This window comes from Sinohyriopsis cumingii, chromosome 18, assembly GCF_028554795.1.
Source record: "Sinohyriopsis cumingii isolate HCF-2022 chromosome 18, ASM2855479v2, whole genome shotgun sequence".
Lineage (NCBI taxonomy): Eukaryota > Metazoa > Mollusca > Bivalvia > Unionida > Unionidae > Sinohyriopsis > Sinohyriopsis cumingii.
The window spans coordinates 79972620-79998672 of NC_142978.1; the positions used below are offsets into that span (position 1 = coordinate 79972620).

General features: G+C 35.0%; 1 protein-coding gene across 1 annotated transcript in view; it reads right to left on the reverse strand.

The window, feature by feature from the left end:
• The window catches only part of LOC149777142 (uncharacterized), a 263171-nt gene that overhangs the window by 217136 nt on the left and 19982 nt on the right, over nt 1–26053 (reverse strand). The window contains exon 4 of the mRNA XM_089941376.1: nt 1187–1371. Coding sequence (XP_089797502.1) covers nt 1187–1371 — 185 coding nt within the window. The remainder of the gene's footprint in view (nt 1–1186; nt 1372–26053) is intronic.

Genomic DNA, 26053 nt, shown 5'->3' on the forward strand with positions numbered 1-26053 from the left:
GTATACATTCATCAAACATAGTTGATATAACTCCCCAGCCCAAATTGTTGGTCAACCAAACATCTTTATTTGAATAAAGGATGTGGCATAAGCAACACTGGGTATTATAGTGGATTTAAGGTAGGTCAAAGGTAACTTTTGTTTTCATTCTCTTTGAAGTAGCACGTAACAGTGTCTGAACTGAAATGTCACTTGAATCCTTCACGCTTTGTTTTCATATTAAATACTTTTTAAAATATATGGCTACCACTTACATTATCAGAAAAATGTTTGAGATGAGCCATTAGAATTTCAGAATCTCTGACACGTGTAAAAAATTTCTGCATACAAATAAATTTCTTATGTCATAATGATTTTCCCTGACACATTCAAACCATCACCAAATATGAATTCAATCCATGAAATCCTTTAAAAGTTACCCAGCAGAAGTGAGAAAAGGAAACACAAACCTGCAAGTCAAACAAGGGCCACAACTCTTTACAACTAGCTTCAAAACAGTGAAAATCAAACTTGACCTAGGTATTCTTAATGTCAAGTCTTGTACCAAATTTGATTTTAATCCATGAAATCCCTCCACAGTTTTTGCATGGAAATTAAATGAAAGGCCAAATTTTGATGCCAAATAGGGGCCATAACTCCATAACATTATTGGAAAAAATCAAACTTGACCCACATGTTCTTAACATAAAACCATAACCCACCAACCCATGGGAAACTTCTGGCAAGCTTTCTCAATACCCACTTTGGCCAAGCCAAGGCTCAAATCCACATGAATAGAGGTGAGATGGCAGTCAACAGTAAAGGCAAGCATTTTAGACCACTTGGACACTGGAGGTCCCCATAGTTTTTAGCCTGATTTTTACAAATATAAAGTCCTTTATTTTTTCTATGATATTTTGTAATGTGTTTAGAATGAAAAACCATATTCACCCTTATAAAGTTTTTAATCTCTAGACCTGGACTACATTACTAAAGTACAGAATGTGTAGATATTAACCTTCAGAGTTTCAGTACATGTACATCTGTATTAAACAGAATAGCTGGTGAGGGGGATCCCAAAAATGTTGTGGTTGAAGTGTTTCTTTGTAGTTCCTTTAAAGATGGTACTTTCACTTATCCAAACAAGTGGATGTAAAGAAGGAAATTCCATACAAATGGATAATGACTTCATACAGCTTATACATACCAGTTTACGCAATTTATCCAAATCATCAATTTCTGGGTAGTCTGTAACAGGCAACTCATTCTGACTTGTAACCTGTCTGCTAACTGTATCTTTTGAAATCTGGAGCTCAGCTTCCAGGAATGATGGCTCACTTAAAGTGCTAGTGCAATACTCTGTGGATGTTTTCTCTGTTGATCTTACAAGTTCTGTGTAAAACAAAAACAATGAAACCTTTTTTACAAAATATGTTAAAATTCATGATACAACAAAAAACACTTTTGACTATTAGTATACACATAAACACTTTTGACTATTAGTATACACATAAACACTTTTGACTATTAGTATACACATAAACACTTTTGACTATTAGTATACACATAAACACTTTTGACTATTAGTATAAAACACTTTTGACTATTAGTATACACATAAACACTTTTGACTATTAGTATACACATAAAAGTAATTCTTGTACACATTTGTTAATGTGAGCTGTCATTAGTCTTATCCAATTCTGGATATAACACAGCACTACAATGGACTCCATGACCAAAATAAAACCGTTGTACTTGAATTGTACATCAGATGCATGAAAAAACTGGTTAAAAAACACATGAAGATCAGTATTTAACATAAACTAAATCCACAAAATATCATCAAGTAAAAAACTATTTTAAATTTACCCAAAGTAGAATTATTATCAAATATTTGACTTGTGTTTTGTTCCCAACCACCCCCATCTTCACTAGTCAAGGTTTCGATATGACAACCCAATCTACAACTTGGTGGACTGAGCATTCGATATGATTGGTGGACTGAGCATATGATATGATAACCCAATCTACAACTTGGTGGACTGAGCATTCTATATGATAACCCAATCTACAACTTGGTAGATTGAGCATTCGATATGACAACCCAATCCACAACTTGGTGGACTGAGCAAATATACTGGTGCTTTGTCCGTGAGACATCTATTGGATTTCATGAGTTGCTAACCTTAGTATGTAATGCCAACTAACCAATAGCGTAGTGTATTGTACACTGGCTGAAAATGGTGGAAGCAATCGATCTAAAAAGGATACTTTGTACGTTTAACATCAAAAGTATGAATATGTACCCGAGGGAAGCCATTATTACAGGTCTATTTGAGTGAAAGTTATTTGAGCAATCATCACTGGGAGTGGAAAATTGCTTATTTATCAGTCCATTCAAGTTGTGTGCTCCCCTTGTCTCGATCATTTAGAAATAGTGTTCAAATTTGAACAACTTAACTCTGATTGGGTGCTGTGGCTTGCTGTCACATCCAATGAAATTCACAGATGCAAAGCACAGAAATAACTGCTTGATATGCCAAGGCATAGATAGAGTTATCAAATTGGAACCTTAGCTAGCGAATATGAAACACCCCCATTGGAAAGATTTTTTCACTTCACTGCAATGAAACGTTAAACACATTATTGGCTATATCAAGCTAAGGTAATGGAAGCTAAATGCCTTTCCTGAGGAGAAACCAAGGCAGCTGACTATGGCGGGCTTGGGCATTTATACAACCCACAAACCATTCGCTAGTCTGGGCATGTATACAACCCACAACCCATTGGCTTGTCTGGGCATTATACAACCCACAACCCATTGATTTGTCTGGGCACGTATATGACCCACAACCCATTGGATAGTCTGGGCATGTATACAATCCACAACCCATTGACTTGTCTGGACATGTATACAACCCACAACCCACTGATTTGTCCAGGCACGTATACAAACCACAACCCAGTGGCTTGTCTGGGCACGCATACAACCCACAACCCATTGGCTTGTCTGGATATGTATACAACCCACAACCCATATGCTTGTCTGGTCATGTATACAACCCACAACCCATTGGCTTGTCTGGGCATGTATACAACCCACAACCCAGTGGCTTGTCTGGGCACGCATACAACCCGCAACCCATTGGCTTGTCTGGATATGTATACAACCCACAACCCACTGGCTTGTCTGGGCATGTATAAACCCACAACCCACTGGCTTGTCTGGGCACATATACAACCCACAACCCATTGGCCTGTCTGGATATGTATACAACCCACAACCCATTGGCTTGTCTGGGCATGTATACAACCCATAACCCACTGGCTTGTCTGGATATGTATACAACCCACAACCCAGTGGCTTGTCTGGATATGTATACAACCCACAACCCATTGGCTTGTCTGGGCATGTATACAACCCACAACCCAGTGGCTTGTCTGGGCACATATACAACCCACAACCTATTGGCTTGTCTGGGCACGTATACAACCCACAACCCATAGGCTTGTCTGGATATGTATACAATCCACAACCCATTGGCTTGTCTGGGCATGTATACAACCCACAACTCAGTGGCTTGTCTGGGCACGTATACAACCCACAACCCAGTGGCTTGTCTGGGCACATATACAACCCACTACCCACTGGCTTGTCTGGGCATGTATATAACCCACAACCCATTGGCTTGTCTGGGCACATATACAACCCACTACCCACTGGCTTGTCTGGCATGTATATAACCCACAACCCATTGGCTTGTCTGGGCACATATACAACCCACAACCCACTTACTTGTCTGGGCATGTATACAACCCACAACCCATTGGCTTGTCTGGGCACATATACAACCCACAACCCAGTGGCTTGTCTGGGCATGTATACAACCCACAACCCGTTAGCTTGTCTGGATATGTATACAACCCACTGGCTTGTCTGGGCACGTATACAAACCACATCCCACTGGCTTGTCTGGGCACATATACAACCCACAACATTGTGGCCTGTCTGGGCACATATACAACCCACAACCCACTGGCTTGTCTGGGCACGTATACAACCCACAACCTATTGGCTTGTCTGGGCATGTATACAACCCACAACCCAGTGGCTTGTCTGGACATGTAAACAACCCACAACCCATTGGCTTGTCTGGATATGTATACAACCCACAACCTGTTGACTTGTCTGGGCATGTATACAACCCACAACCCATTGGCTTGTCTGGGCACATATACAACCCACAACCCACTGGCTTGTCTGGGCACATAACCATGTATTCATACAATTTTGGATTATTCTTTCCATAACACAGTTCAGTATAGCTGCCATCACTTTGCAGGAAAAATACAACACATGCAGTTCAACTAATGCATTCTGAAAGGACCCATTTTATGACCAGCTAATATCCAGCATTTGTTTTGGTCCATCAAATTTCACGGAGTCCTCTTAAATTTTCAAATAGCTAACTGAATTTTTTAATTTTGCAATTCTTTACATAGGAAAGGATTTCACTAGCCCATTACAAGGGTCCACTGGATTTCTTAACATGGTAGATAGATCCCTAAGTACAAAACATAGTCAGCAATATTATACCACAATTAAGGCATGATAATGAGGTAGAGTCAGCAATAATATACCACAACTAAGGCATGATAATGAGGTAGAGTCAGCAATAATATACCACAAATAAGGCATGATAATGAGGTAGTGTCAGCAGCTACATACCACAAATAAGGCATGATAATGAGGTAGAGTCAGTAATTATATACCACAATTAAGGCATGATAATGAGGTAGAGTCATCAATAATATACCACAACTAAGGCATGATAATGAGGTAGAGTCAGCAATTATATACCACAACTAAGGCATGATAATGAGGTAGCCAGCAATTATATACCACAAATAAGGCATGATAATGAGGTAGTCAACAATTATATACCACAAATAAGGCATGATAATGAGGTAGATCTGAAATAAGGATTTTCTGCAATGATGACAAATTATATTTCCATGCTTAATGTAATTAATCTGGTTAATGACAAGTAGGTTTTACATACCTAGCATGTATTGCAAAATATTCCATTACAGATACTATGAACATCATCTATCATGGGGTCAATAATGAATACTTCAGTAATTCAATCTGGCACAAAATTTCTCTGCATGTATCTAAAACCTTCAAGTAGACTTTAACACATGATCTAAAGTAAAGTTACCACAGAAATATAATCAACATACTAGTTTGGCATTATTTCAATATTTCAAGGGTTTAGCAAGATGTGTAATGCCCTGACCAAAACAAACTGACATAGGTTGACCTATCTTGAAATCGGCAATGAACTTGCCCGTATAAAGGGACTATTAATTAGATACCACTGACATAAACACATTTTCTGCTTTAGCTGTTGGATTGTTTGTTTTAAATGACACTTTACAAATATTACTGGCTATACCATGCCCAGGAAATGGGAGCCAAGCTCCTTTCCTAAGGACACGCCCCAGGCAGCTAATACAGGCTGGCTTGAGTGGCCAATCAAACCCACAAACACTGGATAAAAAGTCTGATGCTATACTGACCAATCTACTGCTTTTCCCTCTGTTGTAGCAACTAGAATTTTCCTTTTTTATAAAAAACAACAATTTACAAATATACATAATGTTTGCACCAATTAATTAATATGAAATTGTTTCTTTTATGTTTATCTTCATCCGAAACATAAAGACTGTGTGTTTAAGCAAATGACTGAGATCTTTCACCAATACACTGGTAAAAAAGGAGTGATCTGCTCTTGAAAGATTATAAATGTCACATTGTAACAATGGATGCAGACATGACAACTATGAAAGCTGACTACAGAATTGAATAAGAAAGGTGAAATCAAAGAAATCTGTACGAAATATTCAATGTTTACAAGTCTACCATTCCATGGCTCATATATAAATATGAAGAACAAGGAAAAGCTGAAAATAGCAGCTGCCATGATGGATGGAGAGAAACTCACTGATGCTAGGTGAGTGGCGAAGCAAAACAGATGACAAAGGTTTTTTGAGACATTAGAGGTAATGACAACGAATAAACACCTGAAGAAACCATCCAGGTGGACAGTTCAGTGCTGACTGCATGAATATGGGTTTAAAGAAACTCAAGAATTCAGAAGACACTGACGGTATCTGCTAATAACATAAAAAAATTCAATGAAGTGGTGCAACGGAAAGAGATACATCATGTTTGAAATGAAGTAACATTTTCCTCTGAAACCCAGGATACCACATGTAACAGATTCCAGGATAAAACATGGATGAAAACAATCTGTACTGTGGAGACATAGCGAAGAAGCTCACAGACCCAAGTGCCTAGGACTACATGGAAAATAATAACATGGTTTTCATGATATAATGACATCAATATTTATTTGCATCATTTGTGGCACCCCACTGTATATCAAAGGTTCGCACAAATACTGATTTTCTTGAATGCAAATTTAGTTGCTTTAGTTGATGTGCTGCATAAATGTATTTTTCTGAACCAAATTTACGGTTAACTATAAATCCTGTTCAGTACATTAAAATATAAATCCCTTATTGTGAATTATTTGATGTTTGAAATATTTCTTTCACATCCAAGTAAACTGATAGTAACAAAAAGACCATCAACGGAACTGACACTCCACTCATGCTAAAAAGAAAAGCCACAAAATCCATTTTGTTTTATACTTTATAAAATATTTTATGTGCAACTTTAAGAACTTTAAGAGTGTAACATACATGTCTGTATATGTACAAACATGCATATACAATGAGAAAAAGAGAAAGATATACATGTTTTGTTTTTTTAAACCTGATTTATAAGACCTCTCTGTCAAGTTTACAAGACCATATCTCTTCCCCCCCCCCCCCGACATAATCATTAGTCTTTATGTGATTTTCAAGATGGATCTCATTGTGATGTTACTTTTTATATCAGAACCATATTCACTGATATGACATCACAAAAATTCATTCTGTGAAAAAATAATTTTGAAACAACTTTACATTCATGGGCATTTCAAGATGTCTGCCATGGTAGCCGTACTGGATACCTGATCAGCACCATTTTCAATTAGAACCAACAGGACATCATAAAAAGTCCTTAAGTGGCAACCCCAAGTTGATGCAGCCATCTATTCTGGAATAGTGACAGGATTGTCAATACGTCCACTTTGACGGTCATATACTGGATATCTGAATGACACAATTTTCAGTTAGTCCCGATTAGACATCGTAAGAAGCCTTGTAGTGAAAACCACATGTCAACGTGACTTTCCATTAAGGAAGAGTAATAATAATCATTTTCAAGATGGAAACTGTGTGGCCATATTGGATATCTGAGTGGCTATATTTTTATTACAACCATCGAGACATCTTATGTCTTCTTGTAGTGAAAAAAAAAACTTCTGTCAATATGACTTTCTGTTTAGTAGGAGGATTAATATCAAGATTTTCATGATGTCTTAGTGGTGCCATTTTCATTTAGGACCAACTGGACTTTGTATTTAAAATTTATGGTAGTCCTGCAAGTAGTTTACATGGAGTGCAATAACAAACTTGTGTTAATGGACACATGAAAGACAGACCACAAATGACAGACAAGTAAAAACCCCATGACAATATTACTTCACATTCAATAGAAATAGTGATAACATCATCAGCACCATTTCATTTAGGACCAAACAGACATCATAACAAGTACTATAGTGAATACCAATGTTGATATGACCATCTATTCACAATGTGTAGCGATAACAATATTTTCAATACAATTGCTGTGGTGGTTATTATGGATGCCTGATTGGAACCATTTTCATTTAGTCCCAACTACACTAAAGGATGAATGAGTGTTCAAAGTTTTATGGCATTCCTCGATGTAGTTTAGAAGGAGTAGCAATGAAAATCATGCAAAACGATGTACAGACAAAAGATGACAGACCATCCCAAAAGCTATTCCGTCACTCATAACTATTAATAATGAACACCATAAGCACCTGCATTTTAGGCATTTCTGGGGCATACGTTGAACCACGTAACATAAAATAAAAAACTTACTCTAAGAAACATTTTAGTTGCTCCCTCCCACCCAACCAATCCAGCTTCCACCTCTGTTAACACTGAGGCTAACCTTGGACATGGACAGACAAATGAATGGATTCTAAAGTGATCACTATATCAAGCTTCCATCAAGTGCTTGACAAAAATCTTGACTTGACAAAATCTGAAAAAAGTTACTGATGTTAATTATTTTGAAATTGTCGCTTATTTAGAGCTACATTATAACTTACAATGCAACATTTTAGCTATACTAATAATAATAATAATAATAATAATAATAATAATAACAATAATAATAATAATAATAATAATAAAGATTTTATTTAGAGAAGGTAACTCAATTAATTACAGAACTAATCTACCTTGAGGCCTTCTATCTGTTATGTACAATATATACAGTATATACAATACGAGGTGAAGAATCTGGCTTGACACTAGATAATTAAATGATTTTAAAAATCAAAGTATCAAGCCTGGAACAAATGCACAGGCATCTGTGAAAACAACATATAAAAAACATAAAATATCATCCTGCATTGAAAAATTCAACTATGAAAATGATGCAAAATTACAGAAAAGCAGGCAGTCATTTTTATACTAGAACTGTTCAATTTTCTAAAGATTTCATCCATTTAAGACATTGATTATGAAAAGAAGAAATGCTAGGAGCCTGCCTTATGTCACTGGGAATGTTGTTCCATACCAGTTGACCATTATATTGAAAGCTTGTTTTAAACAATTCCTTCTTTGGCCTTGATATAATATAATTTTTACTTCTTATGGACCTTAAATTTGGAGTACCATCAGCATCTCTTTGGTGAAAGATTTCGCTTAGATAAACAGGAATGGCTTTCTGGTAACTTTATACATTAATTTGGCCATTCTAAGAAATATTCTTTCATATATTGTTAAAACCTTTATATTATTCATTGCATCCTGGAAATTGTCTATACACCGATCTAGAATTAAATGGCAAGCCCTCTTTTGGAGTCTTAAAAGTGTTGTTATGTTTCAATTAGAGGCATTACCCCAAATTACATTACAGTAGTCCAGATATGGCTGAATATAACTTTTATAAAAGATGACCCTATACTGAAGAGGAATGTATGTTTTGATTTTCCTCAGTAGCCAAAGATAAGAATTAACCTTACTTAACATGTTTAATATGAATAGACCAAGTTAAGATTGGTATCTATGAATACACCAAGAATTTTATCTTGAGAGGTCATATTAAGGATCACGTTGTCAAACAGAACCTGGAGTTTGGCGCTATCTAGCCTTGCTCGTTTTTGTTGTGTTGTAACTAGTAGGGCTTTCATTTTTTTTTGTATTTATTATCATACTGTTTTCTTTACACCATACTTGAAGTTTGTTGATAGCATCTTGTAAGTTATTTTTAAGTACCGTTTTGGTCTTACCTATCTCAGACAGTGTAGTATCATCTGCATAGAGGTCAGTAGAAGAAACTGAAGTTCCAATCTTAAGAAGTAAATCGTTGATAAATAGAATGAATAACAGAGGTCCAAGGATATAGCCCTGTGGTACTCCACAAATAATATTTTTACTTTCGGAAAGTTGACCATTTAAATATACTTTTTGCACTCTATCGGTTAAGTAAGAAGTAAACCAGTTTAGGAGTTTTCACTGCATTGATAGATTTTTAGTTTTTCAAGCAATATTTCATGATCTACAAGATCACAAGCTTTACGAAAATCAGCCATAATAGTGCCTACCATTTCTCCTTGATCTAATGCTTTCAGCCATTTATCAATCAAAGATACAAATGCAGTTTCACAGAAGTGATTCTGGCAAAAGCCAGACTGATTATCATAAGATCATAAGTGTTCAAATAGTTGAGAAAAGAATCATGTATATGTTTTTCTAGTAATTTGGAGGGACAAGGAAGGATAGAGATGGGTATGTAGTTATTTACATCATCTTTTGTTCCTGCTTTATGCAATGGTGTAACCTTGGCATTTTTCCATGTTTGTGGAAAATTATTAGACCTAATACTTTCACTGCAAATGAAAGCTATACTCTCTACAACTGCATTTACCTTTAGTAGCCTTGATCCAATCATATCAAGTCTTATGCTTTACAATCATCCATTTTTGTAATATATTTCAGCACAAATTCTGGACTCATTTTAGGAATTTCAAACTTTATATTGTTTGGTAGTTTTAAAGCACAAAAATGTTTCTTTAAGTTTTTCAGCAATTTGAACAAAAAAGTTGATAAAAATATTTGAGATGTCAGTTGGATTATCAGTATAAACGCCCTCATGATTGAAGGATAAAATTTCAGTTTTTCTCTTACATTTGCCTGCACTAGTTACCTTGTAAACACTTTCCAGATAGCTTTCGGGTTATTTTGGTCTCATCCAGCACTTTTTTGTAGTGCGCTTGTTTGGCTTGACATATCATTTTATTAACTTTATTCTTCCAAACTCTATATTCAGTTTGACTCCTACTGATTTTAGTTTGTCTCTTTGCTTTATTGCTTCTGAAATTTCTGGGGAGATCCAGACTGGCTGGTGGTCTTTCTTTATCCTGTATGTTTTTAAAGGGGCATGTTTGTTCACTATATTGATGAACAGATTTCTTGTGACATTGTATCTGAACTACTGGTTGGTCAATTCATTTATTTTAATGACAATTTTTTAACACATTATTGGCTACATTATGGTGAAAAAAATGGAGTTTGAAGTGCCTTTGACAGGAACACACTGAAGCAGCCAACCTGGATTGGTCTTTGCAGTTATCTAACCCTAAACCTTTGCTATACTGAGCTACCACAAATCCATATCTCAGTTACTGAAGCACAGATAAAATTCTGTATGCTGCGTATGTATGAAACATCGTTTCAGTGGTGTTTCCAACACCAAAACAATGTTAATACACTATAACCAGTAAAAGAAACATAAGAATGATATAAAAGTATGAAAACAAGTGATGGATAATATAAGTGTAAAAAAATATTATCAGATCTTTTACCCATTTTACAATTAGGAAGTCCTCCTTCCATCCTTCTTCTCAATCACGACACAATGTTTTAAATATCTTAATTGCATGACATTACACATTTGATAAGACCATATACTGAAACCTTAACCTCTCCCTCTCAAGCTGCACAGTTTATATTTGATTTTTCCAAAATAGAAAGCCAGTACAATTTTAACTGTGATATATTCTTTGCTTAAGTTGCCCTCTAGTACTGTTCAATTTTATGTTACCATTGTCAAATATAGGACAGCATATTGTCTGTAATTTTTATACTCTTTTTTACTGTATATACTAGGAATCTATCAAAGTTTTGTCATGTAATCTAAAGCAACTTTCTTTTTCTTGTCAAATTTTGTTAAATTTTTAGGTACCTGAGAAAATAGTAATTAAAATGTTCACCTTTAGTTATTTGTGTGCCTGAAAAAAATATTTTTTAAAAATATCTACAAAAATTAAACTGTTTACATTGTCATTCATTTTTTGTTATTCTTTCTTACAGACAAGACCTACATATGTCTTACCTTTATTGCTTTATCCACCTGAGAATAACTTAGAAGTCATAATACAAATCATCACTGACACCACTAAATATATTTCAATTACTACATGACATAACAAAATTGAGCATCTATCAAACTGACATTTAGTATTGTAAGACTAAAACTTCCTAGGGAAAAAAAAAGGTCACTGCACAGCTGGGTCCAAATAATCCACACATAATCACATACTAGTGATGTATACCATCTGCTGTACACACCTGTAACTTGAACTTTGTATCTGGTCCAATCCACTGGCATTTTAGAAAATCTATTTCCTCGGATTGTTTATACAAATTTCATAGAGTACAGTTTATGGGGACATTATTTTTTTTAAAATACTGAGAGAAAAGGAATGCACACACACACACACACACACACACACACACACATTTTATATTGATGTCGAGTGCAACTTATGATGTAGCACTGATGGTATCTAATGAAAGAGTTTGTCACATTGTCAAGAGGATTATTTTAGTTGAGTGATTCCTGTTGCTAATGTCATTTGGAACACTGTAGGTATGGGAATCATTTTACATATCTCTTTCAGTGGACAACAACAAATGTATACACTCTTTAACTTGAGTGATGCCTGGGTCATGTATAACAAAATCTCCAAGGGAGAAATTTAATCCAATTCATCAAGAATGGATAAATCAAATTTGATATCTAAGTGGATTCCCCTAAATCTAATAGAATGGATTGAAGCATCTTAAGTTGCTTTGGGGATATTTTTTAAAACTACATGGAAAAAACGAAAGGCAGCCTTGTCTTATTTTCTGTATTTTACTGATATCATACTTTTTCAATAAACTCTTGGAGTTTCTAAAGCAAAATTAAGCACTATTAATTAGTTACCAATAATCAAGGTTTCTAATAATAATGCATTTTAATTTACACAACCTGAGTTTCATCATTATTTTTTTTTAACGTAACAGTAACACCTTTAGTTAGCATTATGAAAGACCTGTCAAATACTTTAGATAGTGCGAGGGTAACCAGAACATTTGCAGAGTGAAGTGTACAGCAACATCTGGAGATGGACTTAAAATACTGTATCAAAATTTATAGTAATAAACTACAAATGTACAAATATAATAAATGTAATCAAAATTTACAATTTCTTCATGACGACTTTATTTTACCTGAAGATGGGGGAATTCAATAATTAAACAATCATAACAAAAATGGAAAAAACTGCATTGCTCATGACATGGAAATCTAATCAGATCATAAATATATGCTCACAAACAACGGTGTACCAAAATGTCTCTTCATCAAGCCATGATTCACAAGGCAACTGTCCAACTGGCATAGAAGAAATCTGAGCCACCCTAAGTGTACAGCATAACAAACACCTGCTGACACAGTAATCTCAAAACAGTATGAACAAGAGAGCTAAACCTCTAAGCTTCAATCTCTAACAGACTATAACATTAATTAGAATATGTTAGGATCACAGAACTTTGACTTTTTTATTTTTAACATTGGTCTCTCTAATATACCATATGTATTCACTTTTAAGTCGAGTCCATGAACTGAAAACTGCACAGACCCAGATTTGCTGCTGCAAGCATCCAATAATCACAATACACACTAGCTTTAGTAACTTTATATATATCATAAAATTGAACAACAAATATCCATAAGCTTTTAAATTTTAAAAATCAGATATATAGTCTCTTTTGCCAACCTAGTTATCTCCCTTAGAAAACTCTCTCTTACAAGTATCAGATATTTACTACCTCCTTTCACTGATTTAACCAATGTTACCATCCAACTTCCAAAGTGCCATCTAAAGTTTTGCAAACATCTGACTTCTATCTTGAGATAATCAAAGAAATATTACATTATATAAAGACAAAGATAAATACACAAAGACACAAAAAAGGAGTGAAGTAATATCTTTCCATAATTTGTATTGCTGTTGCATAATGAGCACAATGCAAATTCTTGTTCAATAGCTGATACATGTACTTGCAAAGCCATGATCTACACTGTACTTGATAATATGGATATTCTGATATGCTTGTATCTTAAATTTGGTGATAAATTAATTGTATCAGTCCTGCATGGCCAAATGTCATTTTTTCATTACAAATTTGTGTATTTTATTTTTAAAAAATGTTTTACAAGCTTTATTCTCAAAGTTTTGACTTACATTCAAACCTTTAGATGAAGCGATAAACTGCCAACAATATAAACCTAGTTTACGTACACTAAAACTGCAAGTTCAAAGTTTGCATCTGTTATTGAAGCCATTCAACCTGTAGTTGTATATTTCCTTGAAACGTTTTATTGTCACTGAAATAATTACCTTTCCTAACCCAAATATGAAATTTTGGTGTAATGGCATGACTTGATTGTTAAAACAACAACTAAAATAATAAATACAGCTCTTGCTCTCTACAGGGTAATTTTACTTGTCTACATGAACTAATTTTTGTATCGTGTTGTTTAGACAAACTTACGGGGACAGATGGGTAGACATGCAAAAATTTAGGCATGCAGATCGACAGACAGACATAGAGAACCAAATTCGCCGTTTCCTTCAATTCCACATCCAGAACTCCAAACAAAATCTGGCATGAGTGCCATGGTGCAAGTTTCAAATATCCCTATATAATAAAGGACTTGGTTCAAATTTGATTAAAATTAATCCTACCTCAAATTTTAATGACAGTTTTCTGAACACATCTAATGTATTGGTACTGCATAAACAGTTTCTCTTTCAAACTGGGGTAATTTAATCTTTACTGTATTTTTGGATGAAAAGTATCCAATTTATTCCACCACTTTATCTAAACAATATAGTTTTCTTAAAGTTTTACGATTTTTAGATTAGTTCACAAGATATGGCAGTTGCTATTTAAAACAAGGATCCTGCTGAATACCGTCTTGCCTTCAACCGAGTCTTGGACTTCACCGAAAACCCGTCACATCGTGTTGATACTTCTGACATCAGCATTGCAAAAAACAAATGTGAGGAAAAACTCCCATTACTATTTCTTCCATTCAAATAAAGGCTAAGACCCCCACCCCATCCCCACCCCTCAGCCATTGGCATCAGTTTACACCTTTTCTGAAATCTCAAGTTGCTTGTCCAATAATAAAGCTCTCCTTATACTGATCCAACTGACTTTAAGACAATGTAAACGACCTGAATGTGGTCAACAGATGAATTTACACATAATTTACCACCTACTAACATTAACTGTCTACAGAGGTAGAGTAATGATATATCTTTAGAAGAGACAGCCAAGCCTATTCTAGCTTGACATTTTCTGTAAAACCCTTGAAGGAGATTTTCCTTTGACATTTTTATTACTCTATACATAGTGATATTTTCAACTGCCAGGTACATTTTCTTGCAATGTGGATGAAAAATAATGTTAACTACTGAACATTTTTGATGGGGGAGATTGGGGCGAGATTTCCTCCCATGCTCTCATTTATAATGCCCCACTCAGATAGATTTAAGCAATATTTTAAAGCCGTGTCTTTTTTTCCTGTAGTAAACAGTAACTAGGAAGAGCTCATCATAATCTTGTTACACACAGATAAAAATATTAAATGTAGGAAAAGAAGCTGAAAAACACTTGACTTCAAGTACATGCCATATAAATAAATTTTCAGATTGATCTGGTCACTTATCGAGTCAGATATGTGTTTCTTATAAAGATCTTTGCACAAAAAGATGCCATCTATTTTCAAAGTAAAGAAATGCAAGATGCAGAAATAATCTATCAATGAGGATTTCAAATAGAGAATGAAAATAATCACTCTAAGATATTTTATTATATTTTATTTATTTATTTATTTACCAGAATCAATATTTTCAAAAATAATTTTTTTAAAAACTACCCATTGAAAATCATTGCAAACATAGTGTATATAATCCAAATTATGCAAACTTAGCAGTTTACTTATGTTTTAGCATTATTATATATATATATATATATATATATATATATATATATATATATATATATATAATAAAATCAATTTTCGACAAGTATTAAAAAAAACACAAATTATCTCATTTTTTATACAGAGCATATTTATATTTATAAACCAACTCTGTACTTTTGTATTATTGTTTAGCCTTAACTACCATCTAACAAAATATCACTGTGGAAAATGCATCCACACCATGCTGACTTAGTCTGGCAAAAAACTGCCATTTCAGCATATGACATCATGACACTAGCATGCGCATATGTTGTACAATGGATACTGTAACAAGATAACCGGGTGGGATATCTCGGATTAACAACAGAACACGTTTTGATGACACAGATATATGATTTAATATGGCGATTTATATGAATAGTGGATTATGAAGATGTGTGCGTATTTATAATCCAAATATTGGATCTATTTAACATAAAAACGCACAGTTTCAAAGATGGAACAAAAAAAATACAAATAAATTAGTTCAGTAACCCTAAAACACAGGATAAATGATTTCACAAATGATTCAATAATGGAAAGATGAATATAGTTCACTCAAATAGTAAACAATGCGAGTCTTTACACATAGTAAAAGAAATGTATTCGCTCAGGTAGCGAAATTATGTCACTAAACAAGAACGGATATACAATCTATCCTTCCAGTCCTGAATAATACACTGGGTCTTACTAACCCAAAATTAGCATACAGCTAAAAATACATGTGTGGAGATGCACTCCGTCACCCGTGCACCATATCCGCTCCACAGCTCCTCTGAATCAATTTCACAACCAATATAGACTCCGGACCCTCGGAATACTATGATCACTTGAAACATTAGACCCTCCGGACACTTGAAATATTAGACCCTCCGGACCCCCTGGTCCTTTGACGGCTCTACAGCTGGGTCACCTTAGTCCCTCTGGACACTCCGGACGCTAGACCTTAGACGCTCCGGCACCTTAAACGCTCCGGACACACGGACGTTTCTACCCTCTGACAACACCGGACACCCCGGATATTCCTACCATCAAAACACTCACTCACTCACTCAGCTGAAAATATACCCGATACAGTGTACTAAACTTGATACAGACATAACGTAAGGATGTTATACATGGTAAGTTAAAAAGATTATATTATAATGGCAATTACAAAACAGAGGTTCAATAGTAAACCTAACCCTGCTTGATAAGACAATAGTAAACAATTCTTTTTAAAAAATGTAGCTTTACATTACCAATATAAATCCTGCACTACGTCGCAACAAGAATAAAAAATGCACGCATTATGGTATGTAAAGAAAACTATAACAAACATGCAAAGGTAAATATGGTACTACACTAGTTATCACTTAAACCCCAAAAATTACCTACCCCTACAACTGGAGTTGTGCGAATCCTTTTAGCAGGCCGCTTGCTGACAAAACCATTAGTATTGTAAAGGTCCTTTACATGTAGTAACGTATTTATACCTTTAGAATTTTCGTTATTCTTTATCAAAGGCACCTTGCACGTGTGGCACAGGACGAATCGTACTCATGATTTCGAAATACATAGACAATATTAAAATCACCCTCGGGTATCGTTGTACAGAGAAAAGAAACGAAACCCGAGTACATGTATTTAATTAACAACATTTACACCATTCCGTGACAGATACAAGTCTGAACTCTTATTTGTATTTTTATCATTTTATGATCAAGATAAAACATGTCATAAAAGTTACTTTTTCCAGATTTTAGAGTGGTGAGAGGATAATGTAATCTAGTTCTTTAAATCTTTTTACTTTGCGAAATGCAAAATGTTGTTGGTGACATCTACAAGTATTAGAAAAACTGTTCAGATGCCTGGATATCACTGTACAACAGGCCCAATGCACTCTCCTGCATGCTGTATCAGGCAACTAATGGAGGCAGGAGCTGTACTGTCCCAGTAGTTAGTGTGCCCGAATGGCATCAGAAAGGGTTCAAATTGTACCCTAGGTTCAGCCTAGGTCACCTATCATATTCTGTCATTGGGCAAGTCACTTTACTCCAGTTGCCTCAGCCCTAAAGAACCTAACAGGTGCTGTGTTGTAAAGCATAATTCAAAATACAAACAAACCAAACCAATCTCTATCCATATATCAATTTTTACACTCCCTTTATCCCTAAATGTTTTATTTAATTCTTATGAGGGCAGGGACACTGGGTTATGCATTCCTAGGTACAGATTCATGTAATGACCCTGAGACAGTGACAAAAACTAAATAAAACCTTCTATCTAAATACACTCTTGTTCACTCACAACAGGAGAAAAATCACTAAAATGATTTCTAATTGGGGTAGTTAACCATTCTATTATAGACCATTCACCCCCTGGTGGGTATTTAAAGCTCTCCTTAGGATGACAGAAGGGTTAAATATCAATTTGTGTGCCTAGAATCCAAATGCCTTATCTATTTTATTCAGTATGTGTCAAGAGTCATTAAACAAAATCAATTACAAGATTGGTTTTTATATCTATTTGACTAGAATCATTGTCAGTTTTATTACTCATATTGGTAATGGCAGATTTTGTAAGCATCTGACCTAATAAAATTAACTTTCTGAGTGTTAAATAGGAAATCTTTTAATGATCTTTGAAATTATTACAAGGTTAAAAATATGGGCAGTAAATGATTTTAATTAGGTACAGTACACACCTACAAGTCAAACTGCAAAGCAACATTGACTCTGATTTGCTGTTGTATGATGTGCTGGCAGAGTAGGGTCTATTAATCTTAACAAACTGCATAGTCCAAAACCTGCTGGTGCATTATGTGATAGCAGATCTGGATCTATGCAGTCTGCATTTAGAGCTGACATATACTCGTGTAGATAAGGTACTAGCTTTATCACATTCTAATATCATCATCTATCAGAAAATAACCCATGTCCAAATCTGACTGTGCATGATTCACCCCTGTGACAGTTGTGACAAAAGACTCATTAACATGAACAACAAATATCCATGAGCTTTTAAATTTAAAAAATCATATCTAGAGCCTCTTTTGCCAACCTAGTTATCTCCCTTAGAAAACTCTCCTTTATTAGTTATTTACTACTTCCTGTAGTCAGAACTATGTCTTCCAATTTACTGCACTGAAAACAAGTTTCATTGATTTAACCATTCAACTTCCAAAGTGCCATCTAAAGTTTTGAAAACATCTGACTTCTATCTTGAGATAATCAAAGAAATATCATGTTATATAAGACAGGGGAAAATGTTCAATTTGCAGAGGTAACTAAACAAGTCAATGAAATTCAAAAAGAAATATGTGCATGTACAATTACCCTTTTCAAATTAATCAAGCTAACACAATAGTGTAATTTTATCTCGTTCAACACTGAACTCATTCAAGATCTGGATTATAAAAGCATAAATTCTAAGTCAGATAAAAACTGCAGCAGAAATATCATTTTATGAGTGTTAACAAGCTCAGCAAATCATATATAATATCACATCATGCATAAAGCTTGTTCATTATCATAATCCTCTGAGATCTTGTTGATATATGCCTGTATTCAAAGTTTGATCAAAATCAGATTTGAAATATGGCCTCAGAGTGCTAACAAGAAATTGTTGATGATCAGACAACAAACAGCAAAAGAAAGACAACAGGTCATACTAAAACTGCACTGCACCTGGCCAATTGGGTAGGTGAGCAAAAAACAAAATGAATTTCTAGAGAAACATCTTAAAGGAACTGAATTATAAACATCAGATTATATAAAGGATCTTTCTAGGACCCTCAATTCTGAGATTCACATAAAAATAGTGCTGAAAAATCAAACTGATGTGCAAAACTCATGTACCACTTGTGCAAGCCTTACATTTATTTCTTCATTAAACCCTTCCAATAACAAAAATACAAGAGCTGAAAATAATTTGCAGGAATAAGACCATTTCTTCTTAACTGCTGGCTGCTGAAACTATGTAACATTACTGCAGTTCAAGATTTTCAAATTAATTGCTGTGGCAGCCATGTGGGATTGAAGCACAGAAGCATTTTCATTTAGGACAAATCAGACACCATTAGAAGACTTTTGGTGAAAACCCCATGACAATATGACCATCCATTCTGAAGAATTAGGAGCTTGTCAGCTTCTTTCATATTTATTTGCCTAAATTCAGTGTTAATAAAGATGTTTTACACCCCTGTTGTCCTAAGTTTGAGACCATTTCCAGTATGTGCAATAGTGAATGCAAGTAATGATGTTACCATCATTATCATCAAAAACAATCCAGTCACAAAAATGATGTAATCTAAAATAGGTGCCTTCGATGTCATCTAAAGTAGATGCCTTCGATGTCATTTAAAATAGGTATCTAAAATGTCACCTAAAATAGGTGCCTGAGATGTCACCTAAAAAAATCTGCCTGAGATATCATCTAAAATAGGTGCCTGAGATATCATCTAAAATAAATGTCTGAGATGTCATCTAAAATAGATGCCCGAGATGTCATCTAAAATGTGTGCTTGAGATGGCATCTAAAATAGGTGCCTGAGATGTCATCTAAAATATGTGCTTGTGATGGCATCTAAAATACGTGCCTGAGATGGCATCTAAAATAGATGCTTTAGATGTCATCTAAAATAGATGCCTAAGATGTAATCTAAAATGTCTGCTTGAGATGGCATCTAAAATAGGTGCCTGAGATGTCATCTAAAATATGTGCTTGAGATGGCATCTAAAATAGATGCCTGAGAAGGCATGTAAAATGAGATGATGTCATCTAACATAGGAGCCTGAGATGTCACCTAAAAAAATCTGCCTGAGATATCATCTAAAATAGGTGTCTTTAATATGCTATTTAAAATAGGTGCCTGGGATATCATCTAAAATAAATGTCTGAGATGGCATCTAAAATAGGTGCCTGAGATGTCATCTAAAATATGTGCTTGAGATGGCATCTAAAATAGGTGCCTGAGATGGCATCTAAAATAGATGCTTTAGATGTCATCTAAAATTGATGCCTGAGATGGCATGTAAAATAAGTGCCTGAGATGTCATCTAAAATTGATGCCTGAGATGGCATGTAAAAAATGTGCCTGAGATGGCATCTAAAATAGATGCCTGAGATGGCATGTAAAATGAGATGATGTCATCTAACATAGGAGCCTGAGATGTCACCTAAAAAAATCTGCCTCAGATATCATCTAAAATAGGTGTCTTTAATATCCTATTTAAAATAGGTGCCTGGGATATCATCTAAAATAAATGTCTGAGATGTCATCTAAAATTGATGCCTGAGATGGCATGTCAAATAAGTGCCTGAGATGTCATCTAAAATTGATGCCTGAGATGGCATCTAAAATGTGTGCCTGAGATGGCATCTAAAATAGATGCCTGAGATGGCATGTAAAATGAGATTATGTCATCTAATATAGGAGCCTGAGAAAAGAACATTTAAAATTGTTATATTTCAGCTTATTGATGAAAAAGAAATTAATGAACAAATATATATTGTGAAATAAAATAATAAATAATGCATCAAATATGCAAGTTACATGCATCAATGTTTTTAAATGTAATCGGTGCCAGCTAAACTTGTGATGTAATAAACATAATTATGATGCATGGTCTTGGTAAATTATAGCCTGAAATCTGATATATTTCATAGCGTCATGCTAGTCCAAATAAATATAAATATTGGACCTGAACTTTCAAATAGCATATGCAACAAAAATCTAACAATGCCCTGGAGCCGCTCAATACTGACTACCCTCCACATCACCTTGGGCATAACCCCTGTTGGCATGACAACGATGCTTCAGCCCTTACATTAGCATAAACAAACCATTGAAGAATATGATCAGAAGAAAATCAAATGAATGGCATGCTGGTGATCAACATACATTTTGATCATTGCAAGAATTAGAATACTTGAGCTGAATGATGTGTGGCCCAGCAAATAGCAGACGCATAGGCTGAGTTGAAACCAAGTATCATCATTAATGATTTCAAAAAGTGCTGCATTTTCTAATATAATGGCTGTCATGAAGAATGACATGGTGTTGGCTACTGATTTAAGCACTAATTTCCAGCAGGTGAGCAAGGATGTAGACCAAAACATGAACAGTTACACAGCAATGCCTAGAAACAAGGCAGATGAGGACTTACAGTCTCTTTTTGGGAGTTATGATCACAAAGAGGAATCTGATGGCTTTAATGCAGCTGACCAAACTCCACAGACAAGTTAATAAAATCTCCATACATGACAATGCTTAGTTCACCCTTTTAAAAGCCAACCATATAATCAGAAAGATCTATCAATATTATCACTTTTCATGCTCAGATACAAAAAATAATACAGAAGCACTAAAAAAAACTGACGTTTACTGGGTATGATTGGGTACCACAAACAAGTATTAAGCAATTAACAGTTGAAAGAAACAAAGAAAAATGACTATTTTATTGCAAACCAATTAATGTTGTGTAGCAGCTGACAATTAGTGAACAATCCAAAATTGTGGAAAAATGTTGTTTGATGACAATTATCAATATTTTCAAATGTAAGATATCACATCACTGTTGTTGTTTTTTTTAGAGAACTAAGTTTTTCAACTAATTCTGGATATAAAACTCAGATGCAAATTATACACTAATGCATATTATACACAGAAAAATACAGTATATACCATTGTAAGGTAGTTTACTACCCAGAAATTTAACCCATTTTTCCTTTGCATTTAATCCAATATATCAGGCAAGTGATGTGACAGAAGACCAACAAGGTGAGGTGATTCCATTACACCTGCACCCAGCTCAGTAATGTCTCTGTAAATATAATTTGAGCCTGACCACACACTTTCACTATGTACATGTAGAACACAAGGTACTGTAATGCTGATGATTAAACATCATGAAATAATGTTGTCATTGATGATGATGATAATGATGATAATGATGATGATAATGATGGTGGTGGTGATGGTAATCATTTCACTGTCCATGCATGTATCACTACCCATATTCTGAGGTTATTCTTCCTGTACCAGTAACACAAACTGATAACCTAAGACTAAAATTTTAGATGGTTCATGCATGTGTACATTGGTTCTATAATTTTGATCCGCCTTCCCTAGAGACGTGTGATGTGTGATGTGATTTTGATTTTTAACGTAGCTTTAACAATGTTTCAGTCATAAGGCTATGATGTCTGCAATGTGCCAGTTTATAGTGATTAGGGTTTCTGGTAACTGTTTAACAGTAACAGTAAAACAGCTGTTTTTTGTCCAGAATCAAAAAACAGTAAACAGCTGGGTTTTTTCTAACTGTTTTACAGTTTCTAACGGACAGTGAGACATTGGATTCTGACGCTCTCAAAACTCTTCTGAAGGCAATGGAACCTGTGAAACTTGCTGTTGAGAATCTAAGTCGAGAAGACACGACATTGATGAGTGCTGACACAATTTTAGAATTCATGTTCAACAAGCTCTCTAACCTGAAAAATGACATTAGTACCAAGCTCATGGAAAATTTGAAGTGTCGCGTTGAAGAGCGATTGAACAATGATGTCATGAACCTCCTGCGCAGTCTCAAAGATCCATCTGTCGCCCCGTCAAAAACTACGCTAAATTTCACAGGAAATCTAGCATCTCGTCTATTTGAAGTCAACGATGTAGAAGATGTCGTCGAACAGTCGTCAAATGATGCTGAAAGTGTGAACTTGTCTCTTCAAGATGAATTGAATTTGTTGCTTCAAAAAGATGGATCATCAACTGCAGTCGGAGGGCAAGACAGTTTCAAATGGCTCAAGTCTGAATTCACGCTCTTCAGGAACTCTGGCTAGCGCACTGAAAATCTCCAGAAATTGTACAACGCAATTCTATCCATTAAACTGACATCAAAGGACGTTGAAAGAGCTTTTTCGGTCTGTACGAATTTCTGTACATAACTAAGATCGCGTCTCTCAGACAAGTCGCTTAATGCACTTGTATTCTTGAAATATTATTATAAGAAGTAAAAATGTATTGATTTAGAACTTATCACGAAAGATAAATAATAAAATTGTGTTCATCACAAAAATAAGCTATTGACTGTAGAATTAGTGAAAATATGGAAAAAACAGTAAACACAGCTGTTAACAGCTATTTTTTGAAAATTGAAAACAGTAAACAGCTGTTTTTCAAAAATGACTGTTTTTCAGAAACCCTAATAGTGATGTCTAGCACTGGGGCATCATGTCGCAGGCATGTAGCATATTCCCCCCCCCCCAGTCACATTATCCTGACACCAGACCGACCAGTCCTAACACTAACCTCTTAAATGCTGAACGCCAAGCAAGGCAGCTGTTAGTACCATTTTTTTAAGTCTCTTGTATGACTCAGCTGGGGATCGAGCCCACGACCTTCCAGCATCCGAGGCGGACGCTCTAACCACTAGGCTACTGGAGCGGTCTCCCTAGCGACCGGCATAGGGTATAATGAAGTTATGAGCATTGTGAATACCAGTAACTGATACAAATGTGGACAGTAGCTGATGATGATAATGATGACATTATGATACTATAGGTTGGGTGGTAATGATGATATTGTCAGTGGTGGTGGTGGTGGTGGTGAAAATAATGACGAGGTACTTGGTATCACGGTACCAATTGTTTTTCCATATACCTCAATGCTAATGTTCTGTGAAATAAATATACTTTCTGTCCTACTTGGGCATGCATGTCACACACTGCCATATAGAACAATGCTAGATTGTCAATTTGACAATGACATAACCAGGTACTCCATTGCATTTAAGAGAGATAACTCTACTGGAACTAGACAGGGGTAAGAGTTATCTAGTCACAACAAGCACATTTTCAGCCATGTGTACCATATTTTAAAAAAATCATAAAAAATACAAAATATGATCTAGATAGAAATTAACACAAACTCACATGTTGCCAAGAGGCTCAACATTTTTTTAAGCCAAACAGAAAGTACAACTCTTACATAATGCACCAATCACAGCTAGTGTTGTTCTTTAATTCTGAATACAATGTTCCATACACCTTAAGCTCCGCCCACCTGGACTTGCGCAATTGGTACCGTTATACCTATAGCAAACCTTAATTTTTCCAATAATCTGTGAAATAGTTCGGGACTGTATAAGTAACAAATATACTTAGTCTCACTTGTGAAAACAATTTGATGAGGTACTAGCCTATGTCTTATATGAATGTGTATAGAAATGTCATTGAGCTGTTTGAACTATTGTTTTCATACTTTTGCTTCACCATCAAAATCATCTTTTGAAATAAAATGAATTCTTTCAACTATGAGTTGTATCTTATTCATATCAGCACTTATTGAACTTCACATAGGTGATATGGGATAAATCACATTATGTCATATTATGTAATAACTAGGTCAAAGGTCAATGTACCAAATAGTATGTACCTGTCCTACTTCAAAATGTACAATTCACCTAAAAGAAAGGAATTTATATTTGTTTGGTAGGTGCAGAACTTAACATCAGAGACTGGTGGACATGACCCAATCTTATTATAAAGTATAAGCTTTGACCACTTTACACTATCTGCAGATACAAGAGGTCACTAACCACCAGTCCTCACACAAAGGTCCATCTACCCATCCTCTTTGTAACACAGATAGTAAGCTTTCCTCCTTTGTAATGTGAATAAAATTGTTTCAATAAGCCAATCAGTCACCAAATATAGTAAATCACAGCTTATAAGTGGTTATGTTGGATTAGGGGGTGAAATTAGGGGAATAAAATACAGAAAAATGCCAAATATAAACACTAAGTATAGCACATCAAATGGAGTTAAAAACAGGAGGAAAGTGTTTATCTAAAAGGGAGAGGTAGCTTATGATAAAGGAATTAATGGAGGCAAAATCAGCAATGCGAGAAATGAGAAGTGAAAGTTTGATGACCTTACCTTGGACAAATATATGGGGCAGGGCCCAACAGGTCCAAGGACAGCCCAAAAGCAACTGTGCTATAACATCCCTTACAGGTACCCAAATTTCAAGTGAAGTTGTGTTCATTTCCATCTAATATAAAAGGGTGAATAATTTAGATAATATAGATACATATAAAGTATATTTCTTCTATATAAGAATTTAATAATAATTGGCATAAGATAGAGATAAACTTATCTCAGATCCAAGCAGAACATACCTTATCAGTTTTTAAACTTGTAAACTTTACTGTGAGAAATTATTAAATTGCTTCTACTTACATTTGCATCAAGATTGAGGGCTAATATAATACTTCACAAATCTTCTCTTTATTTTAATAACCAGTCACTGAAAATGTGAGATTTTATTTCCTTGAAATGTTATGACTGGTGTAAGGGAGATAACTGAATGATATACATAAGGTGTGGTAACCTCTAATACAGTATCCATGTAATATAGATGAGTTCATCAACAACCTGTATTAACTTCATTGCAATTAAATTATCTCAAAATACATTACTGATAAAGTGAGAACCTAACATTTAGAC